The 27,031-nt window shown below is 50.2% G+C and overlaps 1 protein-coding gene across 2 annotated transcripts in view; it reads left to right on the top strand.

Annotated features, from left to right (window-relative positions):
• NR2F6 (nuclear receptor subfamily 2 group F member 6) overlaps nucleotides 1-26,401 on the top strand; it is a 36,235-nt gene extending 9,834 nt beyond the window's left edge. For both annotated transcript variants that reach the window (XM_066604777.1, XM_066604778.1), the window contains exons 2-4: nucleotides 6,329-6,423; nucleotides 21,852-22,379; nucleotides 23,714-26,401. In XM_066604777.1, coding sequence (XP_066460874.1) covers nucleotides 6,329-6,423; nucleotides 21,852-22,379; nucleotides 23,714-23,988 — 898 coding nt within the window. In that variant the 3' untranslated portion in view covers nucleotides 23,989-26,401. The remainder of the gene's footprint in view (nucleotides 1-6,328; nucleotides 6,424-21,851; nucleotides 22,380-23,713) is intronic.
• The last annotated feature ends 630 nt before the right edge of the window (nucleotides 26,402-27,031 follow it).

Here is a 27,031-nt window from a genome sequence, read left to right as displayed (position 1 = left end):
ATGCAGAATGACTGCGGTGGAGAAGGGGTAGACGTGTCGTCTGGAGGGGTAGACGTCGTCTGGAGGGGTGGATGTCGTCTGGAGGGGTGGATGTCGTCTGGAGGGGTAGACGTGTCGTCTGGAGGGGTAGACGTGTCGTCTGGAGGGGTAGACGTGTCGTCTGGAGGGGTAGACGTGTCGTCTGGAGGGGTAGACGTGTCGTCTGGAGGGGTAGACGTGTCGTCTGGAGGGGTAGACGTGTCGTCTGGAGGGGTAGACGTGTCGTCTGGAGGGGTAGACGTGTCGTCTGGAGGGGTAGACGTGTCGTCTGGAGGGGTAGACGTGTCGTCTGGAGGGGTAGACGTGTCGTCTGGAGGGGTGGATGTCGTCTTTCGTGATATTACTGCACAGTGAGCAAGTTTTTAAAAACAAAAAAATCTCCAAGCAATAACCCCTGTTTATAGAAATTGGAGAATAGGAAGCCGTAGTCCGAAGAGGACTCGTTGACTTCTGTGGGACTGTGTTCTAGGCGTGCCCTGTGCAGGAAGCCGGCTTTTGTATAGCTATTCGGATGGGAAATTTGTAACTAGTCCCCCAGTATGTGTCAGCTAGAGTCCTTCTCTTCAGGTGGTTATGTGCTTTCATTGTGACCAGAACTAACTGCCTCTGTGCTCCCTCATAAAGTCACTACTACAGTCACCAGGGCTACCTCTATGATGAAACTATTGGAGGTTAATGATATTTACACTGGCCTCCCAGCAGGCAGAGATGGTACCGGCTCTAGCTGCTCAGATAATAGTAGTGGTGGTAAAAGTAGTAATTAATAATCTTTATTTGTATAGCGCCAACTTATTCCGCAGCGCTTTCAAGCATGGGATAAATGCAAACAATACAATTACCATGTGAGGTACATTCAGTTTGGTACAGAAGGTACAAGGGGGGGCAGGTGAGGCATGGCGAACACAGGCAGTAGGGGATTTTATGTGGAAATCAGTTATTTAGAAAGCAAACGAGGTGGGGCAGTAAGGAGGTGCAGGGGTAGAGGTCGTATGTGTTAGGCAGGGTGAAGGTATGCGGAGCCATAGGGAGGGGCGAGGGACTAGGTCAGGAGATTTGGTATGCTTCCCTGAAGAGGTGCGTTTTTAAGGCACGTCTGAAATTTCGTGCATCGGGAATTGTCGGGATGCCTTGGGGTAGAGCGTTCCAGAGGATGGGTGCTGCTCTGGTGAAGTCCTGTAGGCGAGCATGAGAGGTTCGTATTACAGGGGTGTTTAGTCTGAGGGTGTTAGCCGATCGGAGTGAGCGGGCTGGGTGGTGTACTGATAGTAGGGAGGCGATGTATGGTGGTGCAGCGCCATGCAGAGCTTTGTGGGTGAGGTAGAGGAGTTTATATTTAGTTCTGCAGTGGATGGGCAGCCAATGCAGTGACTGGCATAGTGCAGAGGCGTCTGAGTAACGGCTGGATAGAAAAATGAGTCTAGCTGCTGCATTTAGTATGGATTGGAGCGGAGCGAGTCTAGTGCGGGGGAGGCCGATGAGTAGCGAGTTGCAGTAGTCAAGCCGGGAGTGGATGAGGGCAACCACGAGCGTCTTTAGCGTGTCCGTGGTTAGGAACGGACGTATTTTAGCAATATTTCTGAGGTGCAGGTGGCATGTCTGGGCCAGAAATTAGATGTGAGGGGTGTAAAAGAGGTCAGAGTCAGCGGGCATGCTGTCTGGGGGTTATGATGGTGCCAGACACTGGAATGGAGATGTTGAGGGGAGGTCGGTTAGAAGGCGGAAAGACAAGGAGGTCAGTTTTAGAGAGGTTTAGTTTGAGAAAAAGGGAGGACATAGTGTTAGAGACAGCGGACAGACAGTCGGTGATATTTTGTAGGAATGGTTCAGAGATCTCACGAGACGAGGTGTATAGTTGGGTGTCGTCAGCATAGAGATGGTATTGGAGGCCAAATGTGTGGATGGTTTGTCCAATTGGGGCTGTATAGCTAGAGAAAAGAAGGGGACCAAGGACCGAGCCCTGGGGTACCCCAACAGCGAGAGGAAGTGGAGCAGAGATAGAACCAGCAAAGAAAACACTAAAAGAGCGGTCAGAGAGGTAGGAAGAGAACCAGGAGAGAGCAGTATCCTTTAGACCAATAGAGCGGAGCATAGTGAGAAGGAGATTATGGTCGACAGTGTCAAATGCAGCAGACAGGTCAAGGAGGATTAGTAGGGAGTAGTCGCCTCTAGACTTTGCCGTCATCCGGTCATTTGATACTTCTGTGAGGACCGTTTCGGTCGAGTGTAGAGACTGGAAACCAGGCTGGAGAGTGAGTTGTCAGAGTAAGCGCGTAAGGCGGGAGTAGACCGGGCGTTCTAGTAATTTGGAGATGAAGGGGAGGTTTGAGACGGGTCGGTAGTTGGCAACATCAGTTGGGTCCAGGCTTGTTTTTTTAAGCAGAGGGGATATGATGGAGTGTTTAAATAAGGAGGGGAAAGTGCCAGAGGTTAGGGAGAGGTTGCAGATTGTGGTGTGGTGAGTAATGAGAGCTGGGGAGAGGGTCCACAGGAGGTGAGAGGGGAGAGGGTCTCTAGCGCAGGTGATGGGGCGAGCAGCGGACAGCAGCGTGGAGACTTGTTCCTCTGTCGTTGGTTCTAATGTAGATAGTAAGTGCTGTACAGTGCTGAGGAGACTGGGATCGGGGCTAACCGTGCAGTTTTTGGAGATTTCTCCTCGGATTATGTCTTTTTTTTCTCTTTGAGATAGGCAGCTAGTTCTCCAGCAGTCAGGTCTGTCACAGGGCCTGTTCTTTAGGGCTGCGGAGGGAGTGGAAGGTCTCAGTCATTTGGGGATGTGGGATAGTGAGGAGACAAGGGAGGTGAAATAAACTTGTTTGGCATGGTGAAGGGATGATTATAAGTTTTAGGTATGAATTTGAAGTGGAGTAAGTCTGTGGGCAGCTTTGATTTTCTCCACAGCCGCTCGGCGCACCTAGAGCACCGCCGGATGAAGCGCGTTTGGGAAGTGAGCCAAGGTCGCCGTGGTCTATGGTTGACGGCACGGGTCATGGGCGGTGCCGCTTCATCCAGGGCATGGCTGAGGGTGGTGTGGTAGTGTTTGGCTGCCAGGTTAGGGCAGGGGAGGAGAGAGATTGGAAGGACTGAATGGTCTCGGCATACTGTTGGGTGCGGACGGACTGGAGGTGCGATCGATAGGAGGGTCAGGGGAGATGCTGGGTTGCCTGATGGAGAGTTGACCTGTTAGACTTGCATAGATGCCTGTAATAATGTAAGCCTAATAGGTAAACTTCCCCTCACCCTAACCCTGCAGGGAAGGCACAAATCAATCCACACGCTGGTGCTATGATGGTTTTCGCTGCGTCCTGCCCGGCCGCCGGCTCTGTGGTGCTTCACGGGCGGTGGTTGTGTGCTCTGTGCCGGCAGCCGGTTCTCTGCTGTCCGGCCCGCCCACTCACCCTTTCCCCCACTCACACAGCCGCCTGCACAGGACAGTGGCCGCAGCGTCTTGTAGCAGTCGGCGTCTCCCTGCTGCCCTCCAAGCTACCTGTGTCGCCCCTTCCTGTGTGGAGCCCTTGACTCCTTAGTGCAGGACAGCGGTGTGGGGAGTGAGACGCCTGCACATGACAGTGAAAGCGGCGTCTCCCTGCAAGCAGCGGCTCACCGCGGGGCTGCAACCTCCCTGTGTCGGACAGCAGCAGCAGACCACCAATAACGACTCCCAGCACCCGTACATGTAACTCCTCAGCGCTGCTTCAGCTACTGTGGAATGATCCTGCAGCCGGGGGCGTGTACTGGCTGTCAACACACTGTCACCCAGGCTCTACCCTTCACGTCCGGTGGCGTCAAGGTACACCAGTACCGATTAAATCAAGAGTTTTGCCATCTCTGTGAGTGGGGGAGTCTGAGATTTGTGATAGTCCGAGGGAGGAGGTAAGCGTTAAAAGCCGGGAGGCAGATTATGTGCTGGGGTGGTTAGTAGGGATGTTGAAATCACCAAGGATGAGGGTTGGGATTTCACAGAATAGGAAGTGCAGGAGCCAGGTGGTCTAGGAACAGACGGGTGGGACCTGGGTGCCGGTAAATAACTACGACACGCAGGGGCAGTGGGCGGAAGAGTCGCAGGGTGTGGACTTCCAAGGACTGGAAGGTAAGCAAGCGAGCTGGGGGAATGACCTGGAAGGTACAGTTAGACGAGAGGATGATGCCTACTCCTCCACCGCGCCTGTCGTCCAATCTGGGGGTGTGAGAGAACTGCAGGCCATCATAGGACAATGCCGCGGGGGAGGTAGAATCGGACCGCTGTATCCAGGCTTCGGTGAGGGCGAGCAGGGTCAAGTGTTTGGTGAAGAGGTCATGGATAGTTGGGAGTTTGTTGCATGCATATTGGGAGTTCCATAGGGCGCATTTGAATGGGGCGGGGGGGGGGCATGTTGGTAGAGAGCAGTACGGGGAGGGCCTGGGTTGGGGGATATGACCCCTGCGGCAAGGAGTAGCAGGGTGAGAGGGGGTTAGGGGATTTGTGCTGGTGGATGAGGTGTTTCTTGGTGGTATGGGGGGGGGGGGGGGATTGAGGCATCTGAGGAAGAAGTTGAAAAGTGCTTGGGTGAGGAGAGCAGCGAGGGCCTGATGTGGATGGAGTGTGTTGGCGCCGGGCACTGGAAGAAAGTGCTAAGGCTTGAAAGAGGATAGTGGTGGAGAGCGGTGCAGAGGGGAGTATTTTCCTCCAGGCTTTGGCCAGTTGTGGATGTTACCCGTCTCCTGCTCTGTAAAACTGCATCATTCGACTGCATAAGACACTTGTTTCTGGACACGTCAGGCGAGGCATGATGGAGGATAGAACAGGTCTTAAAGTTCTGGCTGCAGGACTTCAGCTGGGAGCGGCTTGTTACATGATGGGGGGGTTATTACCCTCCTAAATAAACACAATGGGCCAGCAACACTAAGATGAGACAGAGGGAGGCAGATACATATGGTAACAAATCGTCACTTCAGTTTGTATGAAGCAATGGCACATACCCCGCGCAGAGGGAAGGCGGAGCAGTCATTCAGATGGAGTGAAGCGATGGGTGATGGGACATACCTGCTGGTGACAGAAGGTAGATGAATATTAGTAACTGTGCTGTAAACCTGCAGTAATGTGCTGATGCATCATGGAATTGATGGTGTAGAATAGGGAAAGAAAGTCAGGCCAAATTTCCGCATCTATATGGTGCATGATGAGCATCAGACAGGAGCCTGCACAGCAGTGTGTGTGTGTGTGTGTGTGTGTGTGTGTGTGTATATATATTTATATTACACATATACACACACACACACACACACACACACACACACACACACCTTTAGAGTGTGACAGGCAATCAGTTTGAGGGCTGCCGGGATGGAAGTGTGCTTTTGCTGGAGTGGCCCACTAAACAGTAATATTCTGATGTCTGAAGTACTGTATATTAGGCTTGTACATAACGTTCCCTTTATATAGGGATGTCGGGCGCTGCGGTCTGCAGAGGTGTGTTCACATCTCCATTAGCTGCCATATAGTGCAGCTCTTCTGCCCCTGTAGCATTGCCTCTGTCATGCAGCGCTGGATGGAGGCACATGCATCAATTCAGCAGAGAGGGATGAGGCGCCGCTGGCACCCGCTTATCTCCCAGGGGTGCAGAGTTGGAATAGTATATGATGACCGCCCTCATATGCAAACGTTGAAAATGTATAAATACATGCTAGAAATTGGTGCTGTAACTGACAATCCGGGTCTGAGGAAGCCAAGTGACGAGGCTGGGTTGTCTTGGGCAGCTATCTGTGCGCTCCGCTAAGAGCAGCGTTATTACTCTTGACCTTTGCAGTGTTTATTTAAGACATAACGCCGCCCTTCGCTCTTCTGTTTGCCCGTACCCACATGGAAGGGTGGATTAACCCCCTCAAGAACCTCACAGGCAAAGCTGATGCTGACAGATATGTGGCGCCTGTTTATTGTGAGACCTCAGGCTTACAATGCTGGGATGGTAAATAACTCGCCACATTGTATCAGCCGGTCCCTGTATTGTATGTGCTGCTGATCAGTACTAGGAACGCCGCTTCTGCAAGTGGTTAAATACTCCTGTTTCTTGCAGGGTCCTTCTGCGGGCGAGTCGGTGAATTGTCTGACTGTGTGGGATGTCTTTAGCAGGCATGATCTATGAAACTTTAATAAGCCACATAGTTATTTATTTATCCCTCAGCAGCTGTCAGGAGTCGGCTGCGTTGGCTGCAGGTCTCTTCTATCACTCGGCGCTCCAGTTGTTTAGGATCAATAATGGGATTAGACCTCAGATATAATTTTCTTGTTAACTTTCCTTTTATATGTTTGTAGGTCAAATCGTGACTGTCAAATAGACCAACATCACCGCAACCAGTGCCAGTACTGCCGACTAAAGAAATGCTTCCGTGTGGGCATGAGGAAAGAGGGTAATGTATTGGCAGCCTTATTTCCTAGCTGTTATATTATACCAGTCATGTACTACATATTACCACACTAGACTATCAAGTTGTAACACTTCTTTCTTCAAACGTTTGGTCCGGTCCGAAGCAAAATGCGATTGTTCTCAGCAAGAGAAGCCGAGTCGTCTTGTAGATGGGAGACAAAAATACATGGTGTTACTGCGAGCTTTCCAACCTGCTTGGGGTTCTTCGAAAGCTCGCTATAACATCATGTATGTTTGGCAATTAAAGGGTCTCCCATCTACAAGATGACTCGGCTTCTCTTGCTGAGAACCATCGCACTTCTTTCTGCAGTCATTAAATCCACTTTGGGAGGTAAAGCAGGAGGGCGCAGCGTCGGGTACTTTGTACTAATAAACTTATAAGGAGACTTGGAAGGATTCTACTTTGTCTTCAGTAGTTTAGTATTTAATAGTATTCGTGGGATATAAAAAAGGACTACCTGACTTTGGGGAGAGGTCTTCACCCTGGTGACATCTCAATACTAGTGTAAGTGCTAAATGAACAGGTTTGGTCCCAAAAATGAGGGAAAAGTGGTGCACGTATTTATAAATTTGGCCACCTAATCCAGCCAACATGTAACCTAGAAATACTGCATGATACCTGGTTTCCCCCCCAAATAAGACAGGGTCTTATATTAATATTTGCTCCAAGGTGCACTAGGGGCTTATTTTCAGGGGATGTCCTATTTTGATGACGGCAGGAGATCCCAGTCTGTGTGTGAGCCCGACACTTCCAACCCTTAATGTCAAAGTGCGCAGACCTTTTTTGTTGGCATTTTTAATGCGTACTCTGAGCAGTAAAAACCCCGACAACGCCCCTGGGCTGCCCACACAGGATCACTTCATGGCTACAGGAGTCATAAATCCCGCCTGCACAAAGCAATGGCTGTGATTGGTTCTTGGAGAGCTGCATTGATTGTCTGAGCCACGGACTGCAAAAACCGCGCCAGGGCTCTGGAGAGTAGCAGAAAGGATCTGGACCGAGTCTACTGGGTAAGTGACTCGGATGATCTGCTTGAAAAGCGCTGTAAAAATGCAGCAATTGTGTTTTCACGGTCCTTTTCACATACTTAAAGAATTCTTATTGCCTTTTTTAGGACTAAGTAGGGCCTATTTTCAGGGCAGGGCTTATATTTCAAGCCTCCCCAAAAATCCTGACAAATCATGCTAGGACTTATTTTAGGGGAAGCAGGGTAGTAGTAGCACGTAGTGGCTTGAGCATGTGAGTGGTTAGAAGGACTAACCTGTTCACTTGAGAGCTCTGTGAAAGCAGGTTTACTCAAGTCCCTGGGTTCTTAAACTATGTAGGGGCACCCAAGGGTACATGCCATGTCCCACACTGTGCTTGTGTCTCTGTTGGCATAGTGTATGAACATAGTGGTGGGGGTGCCGTCATGTAACGTATTTCGTTAGGTGGTACTTGGTGTAAGGCCGGTCTCACATGGGCAATCCTCTTGCTGCAGCCGGTGACCCTACGTACCTTCGCTTTTCTGTATCCTGAATGACCGCGGACACTCACAATCTGTCATGCACAGTACAGATTTTGTTTTATGTTTTCGTGTGCTGTCGCTGGGCGATGACACAGGTACCCATGGCCTAACCACAATGCCAGTTGCAGATGAGTCAGGCGGCTTCCATTGATTTCAAAGGAAGCTGTCTGTGTGGATTTTAAATCTGCTAGTGGAAATCACCATCTCTATCCGCTTATCTGAGTGTATTTGCGAATGTTCTTTTTTTTTTTTCAATGTGCGCAGAATACTGCGGATCGTCCGAGCGCATGACTATTGCGGATTCTGCTATTGAGATCTGGTTATGTGAGATCGGCCTAAGAATGTAGACAGCCCAGAGATCATGGTGTGATGCTGTTTGTTGGGCTAGCTTCATATCGTGTTGTGCCATGTCCGGCCTTCTTGCCCTAGAGTCCCTTCTGAATTGCTGTAAGTGGTATTCAGGCGGAGCGCAAGGCTTACACATGGAGGCCACTTTGGTCTCCGTTCTCCCAGGCTTCCATTCCTCTCCTAGTCGACCACGCTATTATCTGACAGGAATACCAGAAAAGAAGCGGCTGAAGTGGAGAGCAAAGTTTGCACCTTCTGGTCTCCTAATGAGGAGCCTAAGGTTCCATTCATGGTTCTGTCTGAAGGCCATTTTCTCCGGTTTAGACAAAAGCCCCGAAGGAAAGGCTGGATGCAGCAAACCTTCGTCAACCTAAAAATGACTGTCTTGAACAATAAGTGTTGGTCATAGTTCTGTTCCTTCTTACTTTACCTGACTAGATTAAGGAGCTGCTAATGTTATGGGCTGTCAGGTGACCCCGGATTAAGGTCCTGGCAGGGAATCACATCTGACTGCTGTACTGGGGACAGTAGAAAGAACCAAGTGTACCTGAACTGTTGAGGGTTAAAGAGGTCGTCCCATGAAAAGATAAATCCCGCTCATAATTATAAACCTTTCTTGTATTTACACTATTAAAAAATGTTAATGACCAACTGGGAAGGGTTGGGGGCATCGACTACGATGGTCACTTTGCTCAGAGCCTGGAATGGTGTGTGTGGGATCTCTGTCCCGGGGCCTCTTACTACTTTAGTTGGGAACCCACAGCTCCCATCCACATTGGCTCTGCGCAGCTTGGGGTTCATGCCGGGGGGACCGTAGGCCAGGGCGGGGAAGTTGATGGGACCGGAGGGCTTGCAGCCTCTGACAGACTTGTGTGGAACACATGGGATGCCCCTGGGCTCTTGGATGGAATACCTCCAGATGCGCAGTTATTTGGGGAACAGGACTGGAACCTGAGGCTTACCACCTTCAAGAGGCTGTGCTTTGGAGGTGCCTAGGCACATGGTCTCATTACTGGTCAGTCACCGTCCCAGGTGGATAGGGGCATGGGAAGAAGCATTGGGCCCTGTCACTCAAATCAGACTTACTGAAGTTTTTCATCATGGCAACAAGGCAGGTAATACCCAGGTGTAGAAGTGCCCAGGAGTGCGTGGGTGGAGGCGATAGATGGAATTGAGCACATAGACTGGCTTAGACTCGCGGACTCTGAGGCGGCGAATAAGGGCTTCCATCCCCCCCCCCCCCCCCCCCCCCCCATTCCGTCACTTTCCTTTCCCCTCTTTCTAGACCTTTCTGTCCTGCTACTGGCTGCTACGAACTTGACGTTTCCAATTTGGGCTGATAATTCTGCTCATTTAGTAAGCCCCATAAGGCCGTTGACCACCTCCATTGTAATGTGCATTACGTTAATAATTGTTATTCCGGGACAAATGTTAGAATAGCGCCCCCTGCTGTTTCCCTTCTGTGTCCTCAGTAATTGCTTCAAAGGTGGTCGCACATGCTTAAAGAGACTCTGTCCCCATGTATATGTACCCCTCTCTGAGAGCAGCACAAGGTAGTTCTGGGTCTGGCTGCTACTAATAAAATGCAAGTTTCTCCCAAACTACTGCACAGATCCACACAGTGACAGGCACTACCTGATGGTGCTCTCAGAGAGGGGGGCAAAAAGCTGGTGATAGTCTTTTATCTTTTCTCTTTGTTCCGAAGGGTACGTGGAGGAGGGGGGTCCGTGGGGTTTGTGTGGAGGGGGGGCGGCGTGGTGCATGTGTAGGGGAGGGGGGGGCGGCGTGGTGCATGTGGGGGAGGGGGGGGCGGCGTGGTGCATGTGGAGGAGGGGGGGCGGCGTGGTGTATGTGGAGGAGGGGGGGCGGCGTGGTGTATGTGGAGGAGGGGGGGGCGGCGTGGTGTATGTGGAGGAGGGGGGGGTGGCGTGGTGTATGTGGAGGAGGGGGGGGCGGCGTGGTGCATGTGGAGGAGGGGGGGGCGGCGTGGTGCATGTGGAGGAGGGGGGGGCGGCGTGGTGCATGTGGAGGAGGGGGGGGCGGCGTGGTGCATGTGGAGGAGGGGGGGGCGGCGTGGTGCATGTGGAGGAGGGGGGGGCGGCGTGGTGCATGTGGAGGAGGGGGGGGGCGGCGTGGTGCATGTGGAGGAGGGGGGGGCGGCGTGGTGCATGTGGAGGAGGGGGGGGGCGGCGTGGTGCATGTGGAGGAGGGGGGGGCGGCGTGGTGCATGTGGAGGAGGGGGGGGCGGCGTGGTGCATGTGGAGGAGGGGGGGGCGGCGTGGTGCATGTGGAGGAGGGGGGGGCGGCGTGGTGCATGTGGAGGAGGGGGGGGCGGCGTGGTGCATGTGGAGGAGGGGGGGGCGGCGTGGTGCATGTGGAGGAGGGGGGGGGCGGCGTGGTGCATGTGGAGGAGGGGGGGGCGGCGTGGTGCATGTGGAGGAGGGGGGGGGCGGCGTGGTGCATGTGGAGGAGGGGGGGGCGGCGTGGTGCATGTGGAGGAGGGGGGGCGGCGTGGTGCATGTGGAGGAGGGGGGGGCGGCGTGGTGCATGTGGAGGAGGGGGGGGCGGCGTGGTGCATGTGGAGGAGGGGGGGCGGCGTGGTGCATGTGGAGGAGGGGGGGGGCGGCGTGGTGCATGTGGAGGAGGGGGGGGCGGCGTGGTGCATGTGGAGGAGGGGGGGGGCGGCGTGGTGCATGTGGAGGAGGGGGGGGCGGCGTGGTGCATGTGGAGGAGGGGGGGCGGCGTGGTGCATGTGGAGGAGGAGGGGGGGCGGCGTGGTGCATGTGGAGGAGGAGGGGGGGGCGGCGTGGTGCATGTGGAGGAGGAGGGGGGGGGGCGTGGTGTATGTGGAGGAGGAGGGGGGGGCGGCGTGGTGCATGTGGAGGAGGAGGGGGGGCGGCGTGGTGCATGTGGAGGAGGAGGGGGGGGCGGCGTGGTGTATGTGGAGGAGGAGGGGGGGGCGGCGTGGTGTATGTGGAGGAGGAGGGGGGGCGGCGTGGTGTATGGACTTCTAGAGCTGCAGTATCTTTTTGTACAGAGCGAGTGATAAGCGTCAGACAGCGTTATGCTGCGTTTAGGCCTCATGCACACGGGCGGATCTTTGCTGTGGATTCCAGAACAGGCGTTCCGCTCCGGGTTCCGCAGCAATAACTCTCCATAGCACGCTATGGAAATATTTCATGCACATGAGCAGAAAACAATTGCGGTTCCCGCTCGGACAGCTTTCTTTGAAGTCAATGGCAGCCCTCCAATCCGTGGCCCGACCGCGATGGGCTGCGGAATCCACAGGAAAAGCAGTAGTTTAAGGGGGAAAAAATCTACTGCACACGTGCGCCGGCCGGCAAGCGAAACTGTTGAGGTTAAACACTGCCAATGGCGTCCGAGGATCGTGTGCTGCTCATTCATCCGGTATAACAACCAGCGCAGCTTGGCACTTGTGCAGTTTAGACACCGATCGTTCACATGTGAAACACTGAACAATTGGCGCGCGAGAACTGCATGATTCTCAATGGGAATGGAACGGTTTACACACGCTGCCCGAGTGCGAAGGAGCTGCCAACGTCAGCTCTTGGGCTTCAGGAGCCGCTGCTGGACCTACTGTAGACAATATACCCTGCTAGGAAGCGCTCTACATCCATGACATAATCCATCTACATATACTATGGCGCTATATGTTGTGGATGCCGGACCTCCTGGCAGGCCTGCACTACCTGCATTGTGCTTTCTACCACCTCCTGCCCGCTGCTGGCTCTTCCAGCATTTCATCCTTCTTTCCTTGCCACTCCTCGGTCTGCCCTCATTGGCCCGCGTCTCTGCCCCCTGATCTTCTTTCCTTGTGCCCTTCTTTTGATGAGCTTAACTCGGTGTCCTTTTGCTGCTTGAGTGAATCCTAAGCGGCCGTTCAGGCATCAGAAAGTAAATAACAGCTTTCTTCCCCCTCGGCTCCCTCATTGCCGCCACCTTCTCACTTCAGCACATTCCTCGCAGGCGCTGGGCAAACATGGAGTGAACCAAGTGCCGAGTCGGGGAGGGGCACACGGATGACCTGAATGAACACGGCTGCGGACATAATGCATGAGATGAGGCAGACGCCAAGAACAACCATTGTACCCACATGCCGGATTGCTAGGTTACATTGGCGTGTCGTGGGCACGGAGGTCCTGCGTTACTAGAAGGAGCACCGCTTGATACATTTGTATCTACACCGTTATGTAATACCAAGCGTATATTCTGCATTATGGATACAAACCTGTCATGGTAGCCGCTGCATAATCCGTTTATTTGGGAGCTGCTTTTATGTATAGACAGGATGGCATAAATGGGCATCTCTACTCAGAGACTCGCTGCCCGGCTCTGCGGCCAACATGATGGTTCAGGCTGTACCATGATTCTGTGCAGGGAGTGGAGGAGGTCAGGCCTGCATTCAGCAGCACAGAGGAGGATAGAGGGGTCATTGCTGTTTGTGTACAGAGAGGAGGGGGGTATGAGCTCTATGTGTGCGGAGGGGAGTGGGCAGCCGCTGCTTAACTCTGCATGGAATGAAAAAGGCCTCTGCACTGTTTGCCTGTGTTTATGGAGAGGCCTGAAGCCCTGTTGAGCGGGCGCATTGTATCCATTCAGGGATGAGTTCCGTAACTGCATATAATGTGGTGGGAAAGAACTACTTGTAACCATGGGAAGGAGGGGGAGTTGTTTGCATCTGCCCGAAGACAGGGAGGTGGAAGGTCATCTCAGAAAGCAGTAGATTAGAGGGGGTGACGGCGGGGCAGCTGCTCTTCCAACGGCCTTCCCTCAAACTACCACCTTATTGTCCTCATTATATGTAGATTTTCTGTTCTTCTGATTGGGGCTTGGATGAGTCTTATGGGACAAGTGCGATGTAGCCGTGAGAAGTCTTTGCTGGGGTGAGGAGTTGCTGGAAGTTCCCACTGTAACATCGGTATAGTTTGTCTAGTTCGCCCCGACCCATGGAACCAGCGCTGGGGCCGTACGTAGTAACGCGAAGCTGCAGATATACCCGTATCTCGCGCAGAGAGTTGAGGGTTATTACATGGAACGATTACAAACTGGATGGTTTGAATGCGAATATCGTTCCGTGTGAACGCTGCTGACTTATCGCTCAGTGCATGGAAACAGAATTGTTGCCTCATCGTTTGGGTTAAACGCGATCGTTCAGCCGCTCGTTCCCTGGAACAGCCGACTGAAGGATCCTGGATAATAAGCGGTTAATCTTGTTTAAACTGCCGGCGACTGCTGACCCCCCGCTAGCGCCGCTGCCTCGTCCGTCGGTCAGTATTCGCGACTGAGGGATGGCACGATAAGTGAATGAGCCGCCGATGGGTTTTATGGCTGCATGAAGTACTTACCGTTCCTCATTCCGTCGCTGGCCGCCTTTAGACCAGTTTCGTTCGCTTTCGCTCGTGATCTTTGCGCGCTGATCGTTCGGTCTGACGGCTCCTTTACACCCCGCAATCTACTTTGTCATTCGGTTATTTTTGAAGCCACTTTTCTCTGTGGAATCGCCCAGAATTTGTTTAGAGATTCTCTTTAATCCTGTAACACGGACTAAAATGAAAACCAGCAAGAGGCAAAAGAGGAGTTTGTAGATGTGCGTCATGCCAGCGCCACTTGTGATGCCCTCCCGCACGCTCTGATGCCACTTTCTGGATCGTTGCTTGTAAATTGCATCTGACTATTCCAGCATGGAGTTCAGTGTAAATCGCCTGAAATCCCTTTTTTTCCCGGTCCTCATCCCGACGGCCCCATTACATATGGAGGTTGCCCTCTGACCTCGTTAGGAACAGGAAGAGCCCTTAAAGCACCTCCCCTCCACCATCTCCTCAGTGTCTTCCTGTCCTTACGGTGGCCAGATGCAAGCTCCGGGGGGTTACTCGCCAAAGGGCATGTTGTGCCGAAGATCCTCTAGAGGGAAGAGGCCGGGTCTGTACACCACTGTGGTCCCTGCATGCCCGGCCTGCGCCGCCATGGAGCCGTCAGTTGCCGAGCAGTGCAGGTCTCCATGAGCGGGTCAGCTCTTTACTGGACGCTGCTGCTGCCGGCCTCAGGTTGTTCCTCTTGGCAGGGGCGTCCTTCACAGCACCAGTGGCCCAGCGATGACATCTGGCGTGGTGATGTCACACGCACGATGTGGGGGCGTGGCTACCGGCACAAACCCGGAAATGGCGCCAAATTTAAAATCCTGCGTCCACTGACAGGCTGAACGTCTGCTGGAGGTTACCCTGCAGACCCAGAGAAGTGCTACAGCACGTCAGTATTGGAAGGAGGGGCAGACCCCCTGCAAACTGAGTGGCTTTATGTGAAGAAAGGATATGCAGTTGTCACTGCGGTGGATTTAAATGCATATATGCCCCCCTCCAACCCCACCCACCCCATTCTGTGCATGGGTTCTTTTAGATTGATAAAGAAGGTCCGAAGAGTAAAGCGGCCCCTAGAAAACAGGCTAGGAAATGCGTTATCTGCAAAAAGAGATTGGAAGAGAACTATAAAAAATCTCTATGCGAAGAATGTCCGGGGGAAATTGGAGCAGAAGAAAGGGTGGATATTAGGGGTACAATAAGGGAAGAATTACAGGCCTCTATGGCGTCCCTTCCCCATCCTCCGCCTAGGCCATCAAGACCCTCCAAAAGGTCAAGGCCGGCAGAGTCGCAGAGTCCCTGGATCCCCTATCAGATGGGGGATTGGAGGACCCGCTGCCACAAGCTGAGGATGAGAGAAAATATTTTTCTTCAGATGATATGGAACATCTCATCAAAGCAGTGAGGGACACCATGCAGGTTAAAGAGGACCGTCCGCACAGAACCGTCCAGGACGAGATGTTCGGGGGCTTCGGTCCAGGAGGAAAACTAGTTTTCCAATAAACCAGACTCTGCAGCAAGTCCTCTCGGATGAATGGCAGGAGCCAAAAAGAGACTCAGTCTCAAAAGAGATCAAGAAGCGGCTGGCATTTGCACCAGAAGATGTCCACATATATGCAGATAGCCAAAGTGGCTAAGGAAACCCTGCTACCCTTTTGAGGATGCATCAAAACATTCAGATCCTATGGACAAGAAGGTTGACAGACTGATGAAGAAAGCATGGGAAACGACTTCCTTCACCATTGAAGCCAACATTGCGGCGATGTCAGTAGCCAGGTCTATGGTCCTGAACGGGATGGAGACCTCAATAAAAGAGAAGAATTAGCCAGCTGCCTTCCCCTCCTAAGGATGGCTACAGGATTGCTAGCGGACGCATCAGCGGAATCTGTCAGATGTGGCGCGAAAACCGCAGTCCTGAGTAACACCGCAAGGCGAGCGCTATGGCTAAATTATGGTCGGCAGATGTGACTTCGAAGAACAAACTGCGCAATTCCTTTCCAGGGAGAATACATGTTCGGCCCGGTCCGGGATAAAATTCTCGAGTCTTCACGGAAGTCGTGAGAGAAATGATAGCCTACTTTAGGAGAAGGCAAATCCTTATCTGGACGACTTCCTGCTAGTGCCAAAATCAGCAGACACCATCCACACAGACTTGTCCACATTGACAACTTGGGGTGGATACTAAACAGATAGAAGTCAGACCTAATCCTGGTACGCAGAAGATCTATCCAGGAGTACTCCTAGATTCCTGCACCCAGGAATCACGGCTTCCCCCGTATAAGAGTAAGGACCTCAGCCAATTAGTCTTGTCCCTATCTCAAGCAACGACCGTATCCATCAGAGATGCAATGAAACATCTGGGCCTATTCACCCCTTAGTGATGGCCTTATTGCCTTTTTACGTCCTAGCTAAGTGGGCTTTAATCCTAGAGGACGTAAAAACATGCATCTTTTTTGGATTAATGCCCTCTTAGCTGAGGACGTGACCGCTCCATTCTATCGGTGCCCGCAGGTAGCCGACAGCATGGAGCTGTCATCCTGGGCTGCGGGCAGGACTATCCAATGGATAGCGCCAATTGCAAGAAAAGTGGAAAAAAGTTATTCAGCTGCCCTGATAGATCGGATCCATCAGGGCAGCTGAGATTACTCACCTGCCTTGTCAGAGGTGTCCCGCGGTGCACTGGTCCTCCAGGACCCACCGCCGCTCTTCTGCGCCTGCGAGCCAGACGCATGATGTCATGCGCATGTGCAGAAGGCTGGGAGCCCCGGCAAATTTAAAATCTCCTGGCTCCCAACGACTGAAGGTAGCCGGAAAACAGGAGAAGTCACCGAGGACCGCAAACCAATGGATAGCGGAGATCGCAAGAAAGTTAAAAAAATTTTTTTTTTTTAAAGTGCCAGTGTCACCTTACCTAATGGATCCATGCGATGTCCTGTCAATTATCAGGCGCGTGCAGAGAGGGGCTCGAGCCCCGGGAAATTTAAATTCCCCCTCCCCCTGGCTACCATGTGTAGCCAGGAGCAGAGAGATGTCACCGGGGACGTGATCCAATGGAGAACAGGGATCTAAAGTGTAAAAAAAGAAAAGGTGTTAAAAAAAAAAAAAGTTTTAAAGTTTAAAAAGCTTACGTTTCATATCCGTGAGGGAGGATGAAATGACGTACCTAAGACCCCCAGATTTATCCGCGGACCTTACCCCAGCTTCTGCGCATGCGTCCGTCGCCAAAATGGCGGAGACATGCGCAAAAGCCGTGGATTACCAGGGTAATTTAAATATCCCTGCTCCTGGCTACAAAACTTAGTCGAGAGCCTGGAGATTTCACGGCGGGCGCGGTGAGCGGTTCCTGGTCACGTGTTTGCTGTTATCCAATGGATAATGGCGATCACGTAAAAGTGAAAAAAAAGGTGAAGCTTCATCTCCCCTCACCGATGCGAGAGGGGATGAAACTTTTTACCGGAGGCCTCCGTATTTGAACCCCGACGTGATCCTCCTATGTGAACTTTCCCGGATTCTGCACATGCGACCGCCGGAAAAACACCGGACACATGCGTAGGAGTCGGGGAGCCCAGAACACTTAAAATCTTACTCCCAGCGACCAACGGTGGCCGAGAGCCTGGGGCAGTGACGGGTGGCCTCATTGGGCGGTCCCCGGTCACGTGATAAAAAGGTAGCGATCTACCTTAGGCCGGTCTCACATGACCAGATAGGAATTACGGATTCCGCATGTGTCTGATCCGCGGTAATACGCAGATCAATCGCATTGGATTACACAATTCCGCTCACATTAACGGGTCGGAATTGTGTAATCCACTCGCAGAAAAGAGAACGCAGCAGGTTCTATTTTACCGCGGATATCTGCAGCATAGAGCCCATTGTGCTCCATGGTCACGGATATACCCGCAGCCCATACGCTACTACGTTGTATACGGGCTGCGGGTACCCGCGTCATCGCTAAGCGATGGTGCGGGAAATACAAACAAAAAAAAGGTACTGCGCATGACCGCCTGTGTGAGTAGGCAGTTATGCGCAGTACATTACGTGGCCGTACGCAGGGTCACAGCCAGGCTCACAGCTGGGATCCGCTGCAGGCCTCCGCAAGCAGATTCCACATCCGGCCATGTGAGCCCGGCGTTATTCAGACCGCTACCTGTGATACGTATTTTACAAGAAGCCCCGGGAACGTTCGCCTTCCTGCAGCTCCAGGAGCAGCTTGTTGAGCGCCTTCTATGTGAGACCGCCGCACCTCAGCAAGCTTACGGAGACTCACAGAGCGCCACTTTTTACACCCCATCCCAGCCACTGAGGTCACGAAATACCCCCAAAAAGCATGAGGAGGGGGATACCCGGTGTTATTGCCCCATGTACCCATCCCAACCAGCCTCCGTAATTCCCCCTGTCTTCGGACACACCACACAGTTCACATTATTACTTTTATCTAATATTTAGGGAATGCCAAAAAGGAGAGGGGGGGGGGGGTTATATTTAGGGAGTCAATTTCTTTTCTGCACAAGTGGGCAATGGGGCCCGGAATGTATTCAGTTGTGCCCTGCAATCCAACGGGTGTTCCCTCCATTATAGGCCCGAGCCGTGTGTCCTGTAGGTAGATTAGGGCCACAATGGATATGTTTCTGAACACGGGACAAACAGGGGATCCATTTTGGGGTGAAAGTCTTCATTTATATGTGTGCAGTACAAAAAAAAAAAGGTTTTTTTAATTTGATTGTCGGGTTTAAACTATGATATAAGGTCTCACTATATGTTGTGGATATTCCATGGGACTCTGCATATTGGCTGACTATGGTGGTTCTTTTATGTAAGAGATTATTCTTACACATAGCTCTAGGATACACTATATCTACCTATGATTATCTTCATTTCAGTGATCCTTATACTACTAGAATACCCATATTTAAAGATACTCCATATGAGCTATTCCCATGTTCCAACATGGCATGTCTGGTCGGTATTCTAATGGCTCGTCACTCCAGAGGTGCACTCTTTCTATGTATTGTTTGGCCATTGTTGCTATGGTCTCGCGGGATCCAGAAGTGCCCACACTTGCGCACTATGAGATTAGGAGACAGCGGCCTTCTGAGTACTATGATGTCACATCAGCTGATTGGGGCCGAAGTCTCGCGGGATACATACACTCCCGCGCATGCTCTGTATCTAGTCTATGACGCTGGAGGAGCCGGACTCCATGGAGAATGGAAGCCTATGCTTTGCAGGTATCGGGTGCTAGATCCAGCTGCAGTAGATCTGTTTTTAATTGGCAATATAACGGGTGTGTTTTAAGATGTAACTCTGCTTGACACGGATCGAAACGTTGAGGAATAAAACGTTGGATTTTATCTGCATCTTCTTTGCTACCGTGGATTCTTCTTTCGCAAAGGCCTTCAAGCAAAATGTCTGTTCTGAAAGCCACCGGCTGCTCCTTACATTTTGGGCCCCGTTGTGCATCCGGACATAAGATAAGGGCCACAATGAGTGTTTCTGAACACAAGAGAAACGGGGATCCATTTTGGGGTGTCAATCCTCATTTTTATGTGCACTATAGGAATAAAAATGTCTTTAAAATGACATATTTGCAAAAATACGAAATTTATTTTTTCTCCTCTAAATTGAATTAATTCCTGAAAAAAACTGACATTAAAATCCTCCTGACCCCTCAGTGGATACATTAAGGGGTGGAGTTTATGATGGGGTCATTTGTAGGGGTGTCTATCATTCTGACACTGATGAGGCTTTGTAATTTTGGCTTGGTGCAGGAAAACAAAGTGTTCCTCAAAATGCTGAGAAGTAATGTTAAATTTGTACGTCTCCTAAATGGTTAAAAAACGAAAGTTTTTCAAATGTGCTTCCAGAATAAAGTACGCAGATGGAAATGTATATCTCATCAACAATTTGTACAGTATGTTTGCATATATTTGAGATTACAGTTGAAAATGTGAAAAAATGACTTTTTTTTTTCAAATTTCTCCCAATTTTGGCACTTTTAATAAATCTACACAAATTCTATCAGTCTATTTTTACCCCCTAAATGAAGTACAACATGTGGCGGAAAAACATCCGAATCAGCGGGATCTGCAGAACCTTTACGGAGTTATTCCATGTTAAAGTGACACATGGCAGATTTCCAAAACTTGGCTCCGTCACTAAGGGGTTAAAGGAAGGGGGGAGGACTGAGAATAGTCATTAAGCACCCGGACCGCCACCAATCAAATGGGGCTGGGCAGAAATAACGCAACAGCCGAGTTATAGGAGAGACCGAATCCTTAGGGCTCCGACACACTTGCGTCTTTCTTGCGTGTTTTTTTCCACGCGATTGTCAATGGGACACTTTAATGTTAAACGCATCACAGATTGGCGCTTTGCAATTTTTGTGCGATGCGTTTTTAAAATTAGAAAGTCCCATAGACAATCGTGTGAGAAAAAAAAACGCAAGTGGGTGTCCACCCTAAGGGCTCCTTTCCACTGGCGATGGTGATATTGCTGCAAGAAAATCGCAATGTTAAAATCGCATCGCAATGCTGCAAAATGTCAAGTTTTTACGCTGCGATGCGAGAATCTGTGCCATTGCACCGTATGGGCGACAGAAAAGTGCAAAACGCTGAAGCAATCCTCCTGCTGCGCTTTTTTATTTTTTTCGCAGCTTACCCTTAAACATCGCTGGTGGAAAGGTTGTCCTGGAACATGTGTGGGACTTTCCTGCGAGCTCGCACTCTCGCTTCGCACTGAAAACGTGCGATTACCTCGCCAGTGGAAAGGAGCCCCAAGTCTCAGAAAAATCCAGTAATGTAAAAGTCCCAGCAGCACGAAGGGTGCAGGTCCAAGAGGCGGTTCATCCTGCCCTTATAAAGGACGTTTCGGCCTCGCCCCCTTCGTGCTGCCGGGACTCTTACACTTCTGTTCTTAGTCCTGAGTACACATCTGTCTTTTATACCAGTTTGCTTCTTTGCTCCTCAGATGGATTCTTGGGTTGGTAGCGCTAGGAGGAGACAGAATGCAATATTATGGAACCTACAAGAAGCCTTTGGCTCTTGCTGCTGCTTGGACTTTGTGCAGGCGGAGGTCAGCTTAGAGTTGTTTGTTGCCATAATCCGCTTACGTCTATCCAAATCCTTCTGCCAGTCTTATTCATTGGTGGTAATCCTCTGACAATGCAGACGTGGCCTATTAACAGGGGCTTTCTGGGTGTCATGGATGTGCGGCGGAGCGCTGATGGGCCGTGGGCTTGTTCATGTAGATCCCACCCGAGGGGCGATGCCACAAATACTGCCGGAACTCAAGGGAAATGCCTTTTTATTCAATTCCTTATTAAATGGCTGTGACGCCTCGTTATCTAGGTAGTTCTAACATGAGATCTGCTCTGAAGCCGCTGTCCATTCATCATTTCAGTCTCTGCAACAAAACAAATTCTCATTCTACAAAAAGTGCAATTTTTACTGTTCTGTTAATTCTTTTGGGTGTTAAATCTCTGCTTGCAAATCTTACCTAGAACTGGCTTTCACTTTGGGGATGAAATGTGTCGTTTTAGCGCAGTTACTGGAGTTCTCTGACGGTGGTTTGTCTCATTTTCGGATGGTAAGACTCGAAGAACTGGAAACCCTTTGCAGATTGAGATATACCTTTTAAAGGGGTAACCGAATTCGCTCTTATAAGATGGGTGATTAAGTCTGGTTGGGGGTCTCGCCACTGATTCTGAGGGACCTGTATCCCCCTCTTCATCACTGCAGGGATGTTTCTCCCACCCACAGCACAATCACATTGAATGGAGCGACAACTACACATGCATGGCCGCTGCCGCCACAGAGGTAGCTGAGCACTTGTACGCCGCTGACTCTGGAAGTCTTATTGAAGATGAATGGAGCGGCCTTCGCTCTACTCGGGGAGTGCAGTGAGGGGGGATACTGGGACTGGACCCCCATTCTCTTTTGTGACACCCCCACTGATCAGACTCTCATCACATATCGCAGTGTATTAGGAATTATTTAAGTTATGAGCAGAAGCAATTGGACTAAGCTACAACGGCGACCATAGAGGAGACACCATGACACGAATGATAAACTGTGTAAAGTAGCTCCAAGGGGGTCTTCATTCTACCTGAAATGAAATAAAATGGGAGCTTGTTTTACCAATTGATGACATTGTTCCATTTCCCCTTTTCTATTTGTTTCCAGCTGTCCAGCGGGGAAGAATCCCACCGACTCACTCCAGCGCCAGCCCCACTACAGCATCCGGAGGCGCAGAATATTTTAATGGACAGCCAGTTTCTGAACTCATCTCCCAGCTGCTTCGAGCCGAGCCTTACCCTACGTCCCGCTATGGTTCCCAGTATGCTCAGCAGGGCAGTGTTATGGGCATTGACAACATCTGTGAACTGGCTGCCAGGCTACTCTTTAGCACGGTGGAGTGGTCCCGGAACATCCCCTACTTCCCAGAGCTTGCCATGGCGGATCAAGTGTCACTGCTGAGATTGAGTTGGAGTGAACTGTTTGTGTTAAATGCGGCCCAGTCAGCCCTTCCGCTACACATGGCACCATTGCTGGCTGCTGCTGGATTCCATTCGTCTCCTATGTCTGCCGACCGGGTGGTTTCCTTTATGGACCAGATACGTGTTTTTCAGGACCAGGTAGAAAAGCTAAATCGTCTCCAAGTGGATTCTGCAGAGTATGCTTGTCTGAAAGCCATTGCACTCTTCACTTCCGGTAAAGTACTTCTTCCCGTTACAAAGAAAAAAATGTATTGGAAACTAGCTGATATACCCGGCTTCGCCCGAGTTAATTTGGTACTGGTGTTTATCTGGTGTTCACACGGAAAATCTTATGAAGTCGTGGTTACTTTAGAGATACCAGGAAAAAAAATATATTCACCATTTTGCATAGTTCTCTGCGTTAGCCAGGAAACACCACGGGGAGGCAACCATGCGACGTTTCCTTTATAAAAAAGGATATCAGGAAGGGAGAGAATTAGATTACGTACATAAAATTTGGACGCTAATTCTTTTGCGCATAGAATTGAATAATCGAGGTGGGATCCATTAACTTTTCCTATTTATGACATAATCAATGCCCGTGCCAAATTTCAAGTTTCGATGACATCGGGAAGTGAGAAAATTAGATTCTATACGTAAAATTTGGACGCTAATTCTTTGGCGCTTACAATTGAATAATCGAGTTGGGACCTATTAACTTTTCCTATTTATGACATAATCAATGCTCGGGCCAAATTTCATGTTTCTACAACATCGGGAAGTGAGAGAATTCGTGGCAATGATGGAAATCCAACGATCTACGTGGGGGGTCGTAACTGTTGACGACGCACGCATGCGCGCCATTTATCGTAGGATAGTTGTACTATGCCTATAATCTTCCCAGGAGTGTACTCAACAACTTCCCAAAGTTTAATGGCGATCGGATGAATGGTGTAGTAGCGCATAAAGGACAAACAGACACACAGACATACATTCAATTTTATACATATAGATAAGAATTTCCTATTTTCTTAGGCCGGCTGCATGCGAATGGATTTGCATTGCGGAATCTGCGATCGGCGTCCGAACTGCGGATCCACAGCAAATACTGTTCTCAACCTTCAGTGCACAAACGCTTTTTCCTACGCACTTGCGGAAACTAATTACGATTTCTGCAAGCGGAGGAAAAATGAAAGCATGTTCTTTTAGCGTGGGTTCCACATGGATGGCTTCCATTGAAGTCAATGGAAGCCGTCTGACCTGCAGCCCATCCGCAATTTACATTGCAGATAAGTCGCAGGTACCCGTATCATCGCCTAGCGACGCAAGAAAGAAACCTTCAGATAAAAAAAACCAGTGCTGCGCATGTCTGACGGCTCGCCACTGCCATCTGCAGTACAGATCAGGAAGGAGAGACAGGTACGCGCGGACACGGGCTCCTGCTTGCAAAATCCGACCCAGTCGTGTGCAGCCGGCCTGATTTGCTTTAACTTGTTGCAATTCTTATCATCTTGTCTTGACAATCTCTCGTGTTCAGAACTTGTCATATTAAACTTTTTTTTCCCCTAGATGCCTGTGGTCTTACTGATCCAGCTCATGTGGAGAGCTTGCAAGAAAAAGCCCAAGTGGCCCTCACGGAGTATGTCCGCGCCCAGTACCCCTCCCAACCTCAGCGTTTTGGAAGGCTTCTGCTGCGCTTGCCGGCCCTCAGAGCTGTACCTGCGTCCCTCATTTCCCAGCTGTTTTTTATGCGGCTTGTTGGAAAAACTCCCATAGAGACACTTATTCGGGACATGCTTCTTTCTGGAAGTAGTTTCAATTGGCCCTACTCAACTGGTCAGTAGCCGCCGCCGGCACGACGGAGCTTCTACACTACGAGGGGCAGTTCACCACACTTGGCTCTATCCACTGCTCCTGCGGATTATCAAGGCACTTCCAGAAATAAGGGAGAAGTGGTTTTACAATTTTCCCCAGAAAGGTTTCCGAATATATTTAGGCCGTCTGAGGAGCCCTTCTGTGAGCCGATCTGTATAGGCACTAAATGGATCACACTTAGAACGAACGGCGCCGGTGACGGCCCGAGGCGCTTTACCTGATATTGAGTATTTAGCTCAACCTACATCTTCTCTACCTCCTGAATGTCTACATTTACTGTCCAAGAAAAGGTTTTAAAAATCTGCCAATTTAGGCATTTATCAAAAAGCAGCTCATTGGACCCCATTATTTAACAGCGACCGGGACGACCTCCTGTGACGCACGGGACTGTCTCTTTAATTGTCCCTCTTTGCTGTGACGGCTTCTTATTCCTTTTTTAATCTTCACTTCCTTATGTTGTAGCATCTGATTAACCAATCAACAACCCAAATGACTCCCGTTATATTCATGGTTTTCAATGAATAAATTACGTCTTTATGTGTTTTTTTTAATGTTTTTTTGTAAGATTTTTTTTCTTCTCTACATTTTAAGAAAATGAAGAAATTAATGTAAGTTCTGTCTGTTTTTGTCTTTTTGTTTTTAATGGTTTATGGTGCTGGACAGAATAAGTGTGAAGTCTGGCAGGAAGTACCATTTATGTTACAGCAATAATGTTTGCGTTTGGCAGAATCGGCGGTGGGTATATACATTATGCTTCTATCCCCATGGTCCACTAGCGGGTGTCCGCCCTCCCCCATAGTAAGCTAGGGCATAGCACTATTATATGCCATCACTCACTGTGGAGGTCCAATCTGATTGGCTCCTCTGCTGTTTGCTACACAAAGCTGACACTTTTCATCCCATGTTGTGCAGCTGCTGCCTGATGGAGGCTGGGATGGTCATGTTGGCTTCATTCTCCCTATCCTTGGAGGTCCAGCAGCCGAGCCTTTCACTCTTTGACATGCCATAACGTACTCGTGTGCCATAACTTCCTATGAGAAACCCCTTTTAAGGGCTCATCGTGAATTTTAGACTTTGCTTGCATCAACGAGAACTTGATGACCCTGACACATTTCACTTCTGGGTTACTTCAGTGGTCTTCTCTTTGACATGTAATGTAGATGTCTGGACTACTTTCAATTAACGTTAGCTTTTTCCTATATACATAGAATACTGTACAACCTGAATACCCAAAACTGAAGTGCAGGCCTGGATGACATCGTGCACACTGGTACATGTTGTAAAAGTCACGTTTGGGTTATTCGAAGCATGCTAATGAGGGGCATCCAAAGTCTGCCGTGTTGGGTTCCTAATGATTTATAAAAAGCTCCCAATGTGAAACCTATTGTGAAAAATATGGCCGACTCTCCCTCCCCTTAGTTATACATATAAAAGAGCAGAAAACTTTGAATTTGGTAAGGGCGGTTTCACACTTGCACTAGAGATTCTGCTTTGCTGCTCCATTCGGGGTAGGAAAGAGGAATCTCCAGGACTCTCTCTGGATGGAACTGAACAGCACCGGGTGGCCCCCTTGACTATAATGGGGTCCACCCAGCTGCCAGGTTTTGGGATGGAAGAAACAGCGCTGCATGCAGTGCTTTCTCTTCCAGTAGTTGCAACCAGATCTGCAAAGGAACCTCTGGCTGAAGGTTCCAACGCAGATGTGAAACAACCCAAAGACCACTCTCATACATGCGTTCAGATGCACTGCTCAAAACGTGGCATTTGACAGCGCTTTTTAATGCACCCCATAATTGGGATGGGTGAGGTGGTGCATTAAACACGAAAATGCAGAAAAATGCAACGGACAACGCTAGAAAAGCACGATGTTGGAGCGCAGGTCTGCGAAAGCCCATTGATATCAATTGTACCACGACTAGTGCGGCGCTCAGGACTCTGCGCTAACTGCGGTAAAGGCGGCCGTGCTGTTGTGAAAACAAAAAAATGAATGGGAAAACAAAATGCCTAATGCTTTCACTGGTACTCGGTGCGCCCGGCCTGTCCCAAACGGGACCTATTATTTGTGTTGATTGCATTAATTGCAGATTTCGTTTATTGATTTTCTAACCATTTGTTCTGTGTAATTTGATAATCTGCTCCTAACTTGTGGATTCTGGATTTTGCCGTTTTGGCACCAGAAAAGATTAAAAATCAGTAAATGCTTATGTTGACGCCGTTTTCCTGTAGTGGGCACCAAGGTTATTGTGTTTGTGCGATGCCCATTGTGTTCCTGCTCTCAACCTTGTGTGTATAAACATTCTGCTAATGCCAAAAATTGGTGGGAGGAGTATTGCCAAAGAAGGAATGTCAGATGGAAAACCTAATAAAGATAACTTACACAGAGGTGACGGGTTCTGCTTTTTATTTTTCTCCTAGTCCTATCAATATTTTACTTCGCAGGTCATGGCAGAGGAAGGAAACCAGCCAAAAAAGACCATTTCAGCTCGGGTTTTCAGGATATGCTATAGTAAGAACAACTCTGACAATGTCGGAGGCACCAACAATAATCACATCGCCTGTGCGACACTGAGGACATCCTAAAAACATGACCTGCTGGGGGTCCCTGAGGACCGGAGATGGGAAACGCTGATGTAGACCATGTCTCCTGCAACAGATTCTCCCTGCTAGCATGCACTCTGCATACCGGCCATATTCTTCCAGAACAGTGGCTTTCGGCCTGCATTGCACATACAATACCCTGTGGCTGAAAAGGGCATCCATCACTAGTAGGCTGCAGCAGCTGGGCCTCCTTCATGTCCACCACACAACTCTTAGGGTGTCACACCGCTGTCCTGACGGACGAACCACCGCAACTCCTGGCAGACTGGCACCCAGTCTTATCCTTTGTACATTGAGCAGCAGAACACTTGGACCAAATGGAAGATGCTAAAGTAGCCTGATGGCTATCAACCTGCTACCCAATAATGAGATCAGCTGTTGAAGACCTGTCAGGTCAGTGCGGAGGCTGTACTG

This window comes from Eleutherodactylus coqui, chromosome 5 (assembly GCF_035609145.1).
Source record: "Eleutherodactylus coqui strain aEleCoq1 chromosome 5, aEleCoq1.hap1, whole genome shotgun sequence".
NCBI classification, from domain to species: Eukaryota; Metazoa; Chordata; class Amphibia; order Anura; family Eleutherodactylidae; genus Eleutherodactylus; species Eleutherodactylus coqui.
Note: the sequence above shows the minus strand (reverse complement) of the source record. Positions and strands in the feature narration are given on the sequence as shown.